The sequence below is a fragment of the Dipteris shenzhenensis genome, chromosome 15, assembly GCF_047967505.1.
Source record: "Dipteris shenzhenensis isolate YYH24624 ecotype China chromosome 15, Dip_SZ_1.0, whole genome shotgun sequence".
In the NCBI taxonomy this organism is placed as follows: domain Eukaryota; kingdom Viridiplantae; phylum Streptophyta; class Polypodiopsida; order Gleicheniales; family Dipteridaceae; genus Dipteris; species Dipteris shenzhenensis.
This window is the reverse complement of record NC_141610.1, coordinates 6,969,014-6,980,335: the sequence shown is the minus strand read 5'-3', so window position 1 is coordinate 6,980,335 and position 11,322 is coordinate 6,969,014. Positions and strand designations below refer to the sequence as shown.

Genomic DNA, 11,322 nt, shown 5'->3' with positions numbered 1-11,322 from the left:
TTTCTTAGTCAAGGGCACCACAGATATGATAGTTAATCCAAATGGCAAGGTAGCAGTTGTAGAAGGCAATGCTCTACTTTTTTGGTAGGCATTCTGTGGTAGTGCATGACATTAGAGTATATTTGATTTTTTGTCTCTACGACACGTACTTGGGCGGCTCTCAATGTTGAGAATCATGAAGTTGTAAGACTCACCAGAGTGATAAAATGGTGAGTGGTAGTCACATGGTTCTCACATTATGAGACGCATGGGCACATGGGTTTCATGGAGAGGCTCGCATGGAACTTGTCCCTTGTACTTGTGGTCTTGGATAGAAACAAGTGTATGGATTATTGTACAACCAAGTGGGTATCTTATCTCACTTGGTAGAACTCTTGGCTCTATTTAAAGGAGCCCAAGAGAGTCGTTCTTAATGCTGAAATACGACCCTAATCTTTGTAAAAGTGTTCTTAAGCCCTTTTGCATAACTTTCTCCACGCAAAGTCTTTTGCCCTTTATTTGCATGCTCTCAAGTTTACTTCCTATGCTCTACTTCTTAGCTTGTCGCTTTGTGTTCTTTGCCTTCTAATACTCTACAAGGTATCAGAGCCTAGTTGAGGTCCTTCCTCTAGTATCTTTCATCCTCCTGCATGTGAGCACCTGCATGGATGTTAGACATTAAAATATAAGCTGCAGCATCCTTTTCATCCACACATTCAAAGGCCCGTCTTCCAAGCTCCACATTAGCCCACTTTCGACAAGCACCCAACACTGTATGCCACACCACCAGGTTAGGTTGGAAAGGCATCTTCTCCACCATTGCTAATGCCTCATCTAATTGGCCTGCCCGGCCAAGAAGATCAACCATGCAAGTATAGTGCTCAATAGTTGGAGAAAAACCATAGTCTTTGCTCATGGTATCAAAGAATTTCTGGCCCGTATCCACTAGACCGGCATGACTGCATACAGTAAGAACACCCAGGAATGTCAGCCCATTTGGCTTTATGCCCTCTCCTCTCATTCTCTCCAGCATGTGGAAAACAATTTTACTTTCCCCTAGCTGGGCATATCCTGCAATTAGTGCCGTCCAGGAGACTACATCTCGAACTAGCAGCTTCTCAAACACTTCATGCCCTTTTGCAAGACAGCCGCATTTGGCATACGTGTCAACCAAGGTGTTGCCCACAAAAGTATCTGTTGCCAATTCCTGTCTGGCAATCTCAGCATGTATTTCTTGCGCCCTGTCTATGGCTCCTATGCTGCAACAAGCTTTCAAGCTGCATACAAATGAGACAGCATTCGGAACTATGCCTTCCATTTGCATCTCTTTGAAACAGTTCAGTGCTTCCTCACCAAGCCCATGTTCAGCATATCCTGCAATCAGTGCATTCCATGAGACTACATCACGAACTAACAGCCTGTTTAACACTTCCTGTGCTTTTGCAAGCCAGCCACATTTGGCATACATGTCAACCAAGGTGTTGCCAACAAAAGGATCTCTTTCCAATTCCTGTCCATCTATCTCAGCATGTATTTCACAGCCCTTGTATATGGCTTCTATACTGCCACAAGCTTTCAAGCTGCATGCAAACGCGACAGCATCCGGAGAGACACCCTCCACTTGCATCTGCTGGAAACAGCTCAGTGCTTCCTCACCAAGCCCATGTTCAGCATATCCTGCAATTAGTGCCGTCCATGAGACTACATCTCGACCTGGAAGCTTGTCAAACACTTCCCATGCTCTTGAAAGACAGCCACATTTGGCATACATGCCAACCAAGGTGTTGCCAATGCAAGAATCTCTCGCCAAATTCAGTCTGGCAATCTCTACATGCAATTCTTGGCCCTTGTCAAGGGCTTGTATGCTGGCACAAGCTTTCAAGCTGCAAACAAATGTAAAGGCATTCGGAGAGACGCCCTCCAATTGCATTGCTTCAAAACAGTTCAGTGCCTCCTCACCAAGCCCATGCTCAGCATATCCTGCAATTAGTGCATTCCAGGAGACTACATCTCGAACTGTCAGCTTGACAAATACTTCATGTGCTTTAGCAAGCGAGCCACATTTGATGTACATGTGGACCAACGTGTTGCCAACAAAAGGATCTCCAGACAATTCCCGCCTGGCAATCTCAGCATGTATCTCTTGGCCTTCATCTATGGCTTCTATGCTGGCACAAGCTTTCAAGCTGCAAACAAATGTGACAGCATTTGGAGAGATGCCCTCCAGTTGCATCTGTCTGAAACAATTCAGAGCTTCCTCACCAAGCCCATGTTCAGCATATCCAACCATTAGTATGTTCCACAACACCACATCTCGGACTCGCACCCTTCCAGACAATTCCTGTGCTTCTGCAAGAGATCCACATTTGGCATACATGTCGACCAACGCGCAAACAACAAAATGATCCCTTTCCAGTTCCTTTCTGGCAATCTTAGCGTGTATTTCTCTGCCCTCATCTATAGCTCCTATGCTGCCACAAGCTTTCAGGCTGCAAACAAATGTGACAGCATTTGGAGTGACACCCTCCAGTTGCATCAGCTTGAAACAGTTCAGTGCTTCCTCACCAAGCCTGTGTTGAGCATATCCTACAAGTAGTATGTTCCACAATACCACATCTCGAGCTGGCAGCTTGTCAAACAGTTCTCGTGCTTTTGCAAGTAAACCACACTTCACATACATGTCGACTAAAGAACTCCCAACAAAAGGATCTCTTTCCAGTTCCTGTCTGGCAATCTCAGCATGTATTTCTCGGCCCTTGTTTGCAATTCCTATGCTGCTACAAGCTTTCAAGCTACAAACAAATGTAACGGGATTCGGAGGGACACCCTCCAGTTGCATCTGTTCGAAACAGTTAAGTGCTTCCTCACCAAGCCCCAGTTCAACATATCCTGCAATCAGTGTGGTCCATGAGATAACATCTCGCACTGGCAGCTTGTCAAACACTTCCTTTGCTTTTGCAAGATAACCACACTTGGCATACATATCGACTAAGGTGCTGCCAACACAAGGATCTCTTTCCAAATCCTGCCTGGCAATGTCAGCATGTATATCTTGCCCTTTGTCTATGGCCCCTATGCTGCCACAAGCTTTCAAGCTGCAAACAAATGTGATAGCGTCCAGAGGGAGACCCTCCAGTTTCATCTGTTCAAAACAATTCAATGCGTCCTTCCCGAGCCCGTGTTCAGAATATCCTTCAATAAGTGCTGTCCAACAGACTACATTTTTAACTGGCAGCTTGTCAAATACTTCACATGCTTTTGCAAGAGAACCACATTTGGCATACATGTCAACCAAACTATTGCCAACAAAAGGATCTCTTGCCAGTTTCTGTCTGGCAATTTCCACGTGCATTTCTTGGCCCTTGTCTATGGCTCCTATGCTGCCACAAGCTTTCAAGCCGCAGACAAACGTGACAGCATTCGGAGAAAAGCCTTCCACTTGCATCTGTTCAAAACAGTCGAGTGCTTCCTCACCTAGCCCATGTTCAGCATATCCCGCAATTAGTGCAGTCCAAGAGACTACATCTTGAACTGGGAGCTTGTCAAACACTTCGTTTGCTATAACAAGCCAGCCACATTTGGCGTACATGTCCACTAAGGCGTTCCCAACACAAGGATCTCGTTCCAGTTCCTGTCTGGCAACCTCTCTGTGTATTTCTCTGCCCTTATCCATAGCCTTTATGCTGCCACAAGCTTTCAAGATGCAAATGAACGTGACAGCATTTGGAGAGACACCCTCTAGTTGCATATGTTCAAAACAGCTCAGTGCTTCGTCACACAGCCTGTGTTCAGCATATCCTACAATTAGTGCAGTCCATGAGACAACATCTCGAACTGGTAGTTTGTTGAACACTTCCTGAGATTTTGCAAGGACGCTACATTTGGCATACATGTCAACCAAGGTGTTGCGAACAAAAGGATCTCTTTCCATTTCCTGTCTGGCAATCTCAGCATGTATCTCTCGGCCTCTTTCTGCATCTTTCTGCCTACCACAAGCCTTCAGTAGGGCCACAAATGTATACTTGCTAGGATGTACAGAGTCCTCTTGCATCTTCTGGTACAGGTTGAAGGCACGCTGTAATTCCCCACATTCCATACAACCCATGATGACAGAAGTCCAAGAATGCTCACTGCGATGAAGCAACCTGTTAAAAACCTGCTGAGCATCGCACATGCTTCCACATTCGACCAAGATTGGGACAAGGTAGTTCCCGAGAAATCTATGAGCTTCCAGCCCACTTATGCACATGTAGGCATGCAAGCGCTTGGCACACTCCAGTTTTTTTTTTTTCCTGCACTTCTGCAAGATGCATATAAAGTTCTCAGCCGAAGGCAGTTGGGGCATCCGCTCCAACGAAGTGATCGTCTCCTCTAAGCTCAGCATCTCCACGCTAATGTCCTCTAGCTGTTCGTACGCTTCAGATACATTCAGCTGTACTCCAGACCTAAAGATGGCCTTGCAATCGGGGCTGGTCTCCTCTAGATCCTGCACCAAGCCACGGTCTTCAAAGTTTGACCGGGCTAGACCCCTGGATGCTTTGGTCCCCTGCATTCCCTTGCTCGCGGCCACCTTTTTGTGGCACATGTCTTTAACGCAACCTCTGTCTAACAATGGCGACTCGTTCGCAAATTCATGTTTGAAATCAGTAGGACTTGAATTTCTCTGATAAAACTCACAACAGACCCGTCAGACTAGCCAATACTTCTCTGCTGTGCAAATCGTTTTGACAGACTCGTTCGCAAACTTACTTGGGCATTTCGGTTGTCCCACCACTGGGCGGGATCCGTGAAGTAGTCCAGCCATGAGTGCTCTGCACATGCGCTATCTGCGAAGTATGACGACAATGAAAAACAATTGCCAGAGAGCTGAGGGCAGTTAGACTGAAATACTTTCAGGGTGTATCCTGGAGCACCTGAAAGCGAACGTTTTGATGTAATTCGAGTAGAGCCAACCAAAAAAAGATCTACCACCGCTGCCCTTAAAGCTCTTAATCTGTACATGACAAAATCTCCCGATCCCAGCCATCAACTACAACAAATCTCTTTTCTTGTGTTTTATCCGCCAGTGCCAGTGCCAGTGCTCAAGCTCGTCCTCCTGCTCTCAGAATATATCAGGGTGTTCACAGACTAGAGCCTCCCATGCTTACCCATGGTGCATTGAGTGCATTTGGACTCACAGAATATATCAGGGTCTTTGCCGACCAGCTTCAGTTATTCCTTTGCTGAGGTGCTCAAGGAAGTTCCAAGGCAATGTGGTTTGCACTAGTCATTGGAGTCGTGCTCTTGTTGCATTAGGATTGTACCAACATACCTCCATGGGATGATTCTTTGATAAATCTGGTATTCGAGCTTTGGATTCCTTTTGGTGACATCCAAATTCTTCGACTTCTCTTCTTCAAGCTCATTTTGTGAGTGTTTCATTGGTTGTTCTCTTGGCCTGATCTTGCATTCAAATTATGAAAATTTTGGGCTTAATACTCCATTAAATATTTTCTTTGTCATCTTTTTCCTAACATCATTTGGGGTCTTTTCTTTCGAGAAGTGTGCTAGAAATGTTGTTCATAGGGCATCATAATCTAGTAAGTGTGCCATACCATATAGACTAAACCAACTCATTGCTTTCCCTAACAACATACTTGCAAATTGCTACTTATTCTCCACATCCCCAAAGTTGAAGCCACTATCTTTTGTTTGCTAGTGCATTTCAAATCGCACAACATGGCTATTTGGATCTTCTTTTTTACAACCCTTGAACTCTACAAACTTGCACTTCAATCTTGCTACATTGGGATTCATACTTCCAAAGGAGCACCTACTAGAGGTACTACAGGTGGGGCACCTGGTGGTCATCCAAAGGGGGTGGTTGTTGCATGCCCGATAGAGTTGCCAGATTTTACTACTACAGACCTAGTGGTGGAATCACATATGCTTGTTGTTGTTGTTATTGATTTATAGGAGGTACCTACATTTGTTGTTCACCTTCCTTCTCATCAGATGGTGTTTGTGGATCTACTTTTCATGCTATTTTTTAGTATGTTTCATCCCCAACAGTGTAACATCTAATTCGAGCATTGTAATCTCAAAAAGAGAACTCTAGGAAATCTTTCAAAAATTTTGTTATTTTCATGTGAATTTTCTATTTTTTGGAAAAGATGAGCATTTTGCGAGATGGCTTTTGGAAAAATACTTTAAAACCTTTTTTTTTCTGAAAATTTGATGACAAAGCTTTTTGGGAAAAGAAACTAAAAAACCTTCATCTAGAATACCAAAATTGCATGAAATACATTAATTTCTCAAAACCATTACAATATGGGCCTATGCATCCAATGCAAATAAAGGGGCTATGGTAAAGCACATTTCAAAATACTAAAAAGCGACAAATTACATTGCTGCATAAACATGCATGCCATTGATCCTACAAAGAACAATACTCATCCTCTGATCCTACATTTTCAAATGCACTAGAGCCAAAAATTTGTGGGGTACAACTTGTAGGGCCTCCCTCCTCCAGGCAGTCTACTAGAACATTCTTTGAGTCAACCTGGGCAAGTTCAGCCCCGCAACCCTCTTTTCTGCATGGCATGTCTTGGCTTCCATTTGTGCACTGCATGCAATCAATGTCTTTGGATCTTTTGGGATATTATGTATTGTGTTCCCTTTGGCGAATTCCCAGCTTGTGTTAATTGAAATGCATATACCAAAATATCTACCTCGTCTAACTACAAAGTATCAAGTCTTGGACAATGCTTTGTCACCCTCTTCCCCTTTTGGCCATGCTTCCTTATTACCACCATCTCTTGGTTATATCGACCTATGAAAGCATCCGTGGACTTGGTGAAAAACCAATGCACTTTTATCGACTTAATTTTTGAACCCTCCTTTCTGACTTTCACAACTTTAACAATCCAAAAAGGAAATCCACTAAGATCCTCTGTTGCTCTAGCACATCAACTATCATACCCATCACCAAGTACTCGATGCTACCACTCAACATTTCTTGAACCCTTTCACTGGTTTTTTTGGACTTTCTTGCTCCAAGGTACATTTCTCTCTCCTCCCCGTGGTAATTTATCTTTTGCAGTGCAAGAAAATGCATATTTGTAGAAGCATTCATACGTGCATCTACGAAACTTTCTTCAATGCATTGTGGCCAACTAAAATCTGATACATCTTGGGGCTCATTCATGTGGTCATTGATGAAATAGAATGGCTTTTACCATGTGCACACCATATCTTTGAAATTTGGTGTAGCATGCTAGACTATTTCTCTAATCTCACTGATTGAACTTGCAGCGTTTACATCTCTTCCAGCTTGTTGCACCTCCTTCCCTAATTGTAAAGGTTTTAAGGGTGCAACATACAACTCATGCTTTGGAACACACTTCAAGAACTTCAATCCTTCAGTTGGATAGTGATGTGGAATAGAATTTCCCCCACAACAATGTCGTGCCTTCCAAAATTTTCTTCATTTGAAATTGATGTTGAAAACTCAGCTCGTGTAGCTTCTCAATACATTGACGAGTTCGATCATGGTCACCAAACACAAAGCGTCATTTTTTCCATATTTGCAATTATTGATTTTAACGCATGTGCATCCTACAAAGTGCAAATCATTGCATCTCCATCCCAAGCTTCTTTCCTTCTTAGCTTTACTGAGAACTGGCTAAACGTCTAATCAAAATGGTTGTGTGTGTGACCCACCAAAAGGAATCCTAATTTCACTTTCAAAATACGCCTTTCTTCACCACAAGCATGCAAAGGTATGCCAACACAACTTGATTCTTCTTCCCTCTCAATGTGTTGTCAAGTTGGAGACACAACACTTTTGGAAGAGATTATGTGTGATTCCTCAATGCATAATTTAAAACTGAAACTGTGAGATTAGGATCATTTCTTACATTTAGTGTTGCCAAATAAACCTTGGGGATTGATTTACCATGGTAGATCATGCAACAAACCACCTGATATGCGATGCAGTTATTAAAGGGGCAAATTGATGTGTGTGTGTGTGTGCCTATGGGCTTGGAGTCCTATGCAAGAAGTGTGTGAGTGTAGGTGTGCTAGAAGGTTCTAGTTAGGTGTGTCAGGTTGCTGTGATGAGTGAGTGATCATAGGAGGTGATTGATTGAGATAATCAGGGAGATGATTGTTGATTTGGGATCTACCTACATGGAGGCAGTTGCCTATATATGTAACCACTCTTGGAATAAAGATTTACATTGGTGTCTCATTGTTTCTATATGGATTTACATGTGGTATCAGAGCTTGCTGAAGATTCTAGTGCCTTTGAAGAGATTCTTTGAAGATTCCCTCTTGATGCTCTCTTCTTCCCCAAATGGAGATTTCTTCTTCTCCTTCCTTCCATGAATTTCCTTAAGCTCATTCTCCTCCTACAAGCCACCATTGCTCCAGCCCTTTCAGGTGTAGATTCCCCTAGTTAGGGTGCCCTTCCACCTGAGAGGAATTGAAAGATTATGGCCTCTACAGCCCATGCTTACACTCGCCCTATCCCGTGCCATTTCTGATAACACAGCCTGTTGGAGTCACCATTTCAAAAACGGTCTAAGGTGCACTTAGGCGACCCTATGGGCTACTTGCTGGTGAATTTTGAGAGCAAATGGACTAACGAATGAGGAGAAAATACAAAAAAACCAGTCGGGTTTTTCAAGGAGACATGTTTTTGGAGGTGGAGAAGATGCTGCTGCCCCTGGAGTTGTGAAGCTCTTTTTGGTGTGAGACTTGCATTGAGTCTTCTACTCCCAAGGATCATTAATTGCATAGTAAATTCCCTCTGGTTGATGTCTTGTGGTGTGAGGTAGCAATCCTCCAAGATTACTCTATTTCTATAAGCATTTCTTGACTTTTTTTTTGAAAATAGATGCTACACTAAATGTAAGTTGATGCTTGAGGAGTTAGAATTCAAATCAGAGATTCAGAGATTTCTTTTTCAGATCAGAGAATGCTCTTTAATGCCATAAAGGTTGTGGGATAAGATTATGCCAAACAATTAGGTTTTTCAGAATTCTTATCTTGCAATTTGAATCTATATGGTGAAGGTGATTTTTTTGTTCAGAAAGATTGACCTTTTGTAAAGGGATAAGACACTGCCATTAATTTGGTAAGACCTTCCTAAATGGCTTCCAAACTGAAAATAGATAAGTTTGAAGGAGAGGGGTTCCACACTTAGCAAACAAAATTGAAGTTTATTCTCATAAAAAAGGGAATATGGAAGGTAGCAAATGGCAAAGAAACTAAACCTACAACTAGAGAAGGAGAAGCTTCATGGCTTCCAAAAGATGAAAAAGCTCTTGCTATAATTGCTCTTAGTCTGAGTGATTCCTTTATTCATCACATTGATAGATGTGAGACTGCTCATGCTGCATGGACTCATCTTGAGCACGTGTTTGGAGCACAGGGAAGATGCTCTAAGTATAGCTTGCTTATCAAGTTCTTTGGCTTAAAATTGGATAGGGGGGAGTCCATCTCTTCACTTCTAAATTCAATGAAGAGCATTTTGACATAGTTATCTAGCATCAAGTTTAATCTTGATGAAGATATTGTAATCCTAGTAGAAATTGAAGCATCACTCTTGGAGGAGGAGAGAAAGATCAAACAAAGAAGTGATTACAAAGAAGGGGCATATTTGGCCAGAAGCAACTTAAGCATCAACACTGGTCTGTAAGGGGGCATGATTTTGAAGAACTTGTGAAGTTTTGGGGGTGAAGTTTTGGGGTCTATTCAAGTAGCTTTCATGGATGTTGAGGTGAGATATCCTTTGGAACAATGCAAGACAGTGGAAATGATTTGTTTTGGAACAAGATCCATTAACTTCAGCCTCCTGGAATACAAGAGGGGCCATTAAGGAGAACAAGTTTGATCACATTTTTTCAAGAATCAAGTACTATTCATTCACAAGTTTTTGTTTTTCTTAACATTTGAAAGAATTTTCATAAAAAGTGAGCTCATAGAGGCTTTCTTACAAGAAAGAATAGTGCAACAGTAAAAGAGCAGTCTCTACGCTCTTACTATGTATGATTTTCTATTTTGAAATAGGTTTCGAGATGTTTGGCAGCATATTATTTGTTTTGGTGTAAGATCCATCTACTTCAGCCTCCTGTAATACAAGAGGGTCCAGTGAGGAGAACAAGTTTGATCACGTTTTTCTCCAAAGATCTCTGTTTTAAGAATCAGGTATTGTTCATTCATGTGTTTGATATGTTTTGCACTTAATAGTTTAACAATGTCTGTAGTATTTTGATGTGATTTGTGTTGTTTATTTATGATTTACAAAGTCAAGTGTGCCTCTTAATTTGCTATGCAAGTCATTATTATTTTGTGTGCTATCTTTGTATGTGATATTAGTTTTGTTTTCTGTCATTTTATCATGTATATGTGCTGATGTTATTGATATTCATGATTCTTTAAAGCATGTTTGATTTAGTTTGTTTTAATTTCTATTTTATTTTACATATAATAGTTTAATTATGTTCGTTTTAAATTTTGATTTATTTTACATACAGTAGTTTAATTATGTTTGTGATATTTAATTATACTATATGTTGTTTTGTGTAATTTACTACGTTAATTGTCTTACTATGTTTTTCTAAGGCAAGGTCATTTTATTTATGTGATTTGTATATGTGGTATTAGTTTTGTGATTTGGTATTATTATTTATTATTTATGTGATTTGTGTATGTGGTACCCATGTGGTATTAGTTTTGTGCGTTGAATATATATGTTCTTTACTGATGTCAATATTGTGTTGTGTTAGGTGGAAAGTGTATGAAGCCATGGAGGCCCTTAGGAAAAAGAAAAAGGTGGACATCCATTTTCGAATTGATGCAGAATAGGCACCATTTCTAAAGAGGAATGATTCCTCCTTAGCAAGTGAAAGTGATTTGGTAGCTCTTTGAAATCAAGAAAAAACTCATATGGATTTGTGGTTAGAGGGGAAGATATATCCAATAGATCCACAAGCTTGTCAGGCCCCTCAATTCCATGGGTTGACCAGCTTAATAAATTTTCTATGTAAGGGTGAGAATGGTTTGTTAGGATATTGTAAAAGGTTGATTGCTCATGGAGCAAGGAGCCTTCACACCCACTATGAATGTTTGCTTAATGAAAGAGACAAAAGGATTTCAATGTTAGAGTCTTGGAATCAACATTTGGTATCATCTATGCAAGCTACAATTGTTCAGATGGCTGCAAAAGAAAAATGGTATGATGGCATAGAGAATAAAAATCATGAATTACAGGAAAAGGTTCAAACATTAGATGCTTAGTTAGGAGAGCACACTATAAATGTAATTCAATTACAAATGCAAAACACATCTCTTAAAGAT

General features: G+C 41.3%; 1 protein-coding gene across 2 annotated transcripts in view; it reads right to left on the bottom strand.

Moving 5' to 3' along the window:
- LOC147893278 (pentatricopeptide repeat-containing protein At2g39620-like) overlaps positions 1–11,322 on the bottom strand; it is a 48,185-nt gene continuing 36,863 nt past the window's right edge. Inside the window, exons 1-3 of one of the 2 annotated variants that reach the window (XM_087385487.1) lie at positions 4,893–5,248; positions 4,729–4,805; positions 1–4,642 (exon numbers count right to left, since the gene is read on the bottom strand). In XM_087385487.1, coding sequence (XP_087241613.1) covers positions 608–4,642; positions 4,729–4,805; positions 4,893–4,980 — 4,200 coding nt within the window. In that variant the 5' untranslated portion in view covers positions 4,981–5,248 and the 3' untranslated portion in view covers positions 1–607. Of the gene's footprint in view, positions 4,643–4,728; positions 4,806–4,892; positions 5,249–11,322 lie in introns of those variants that run through there. The other variant, XM_087385488.1, reaches the window with a different exon arrangement.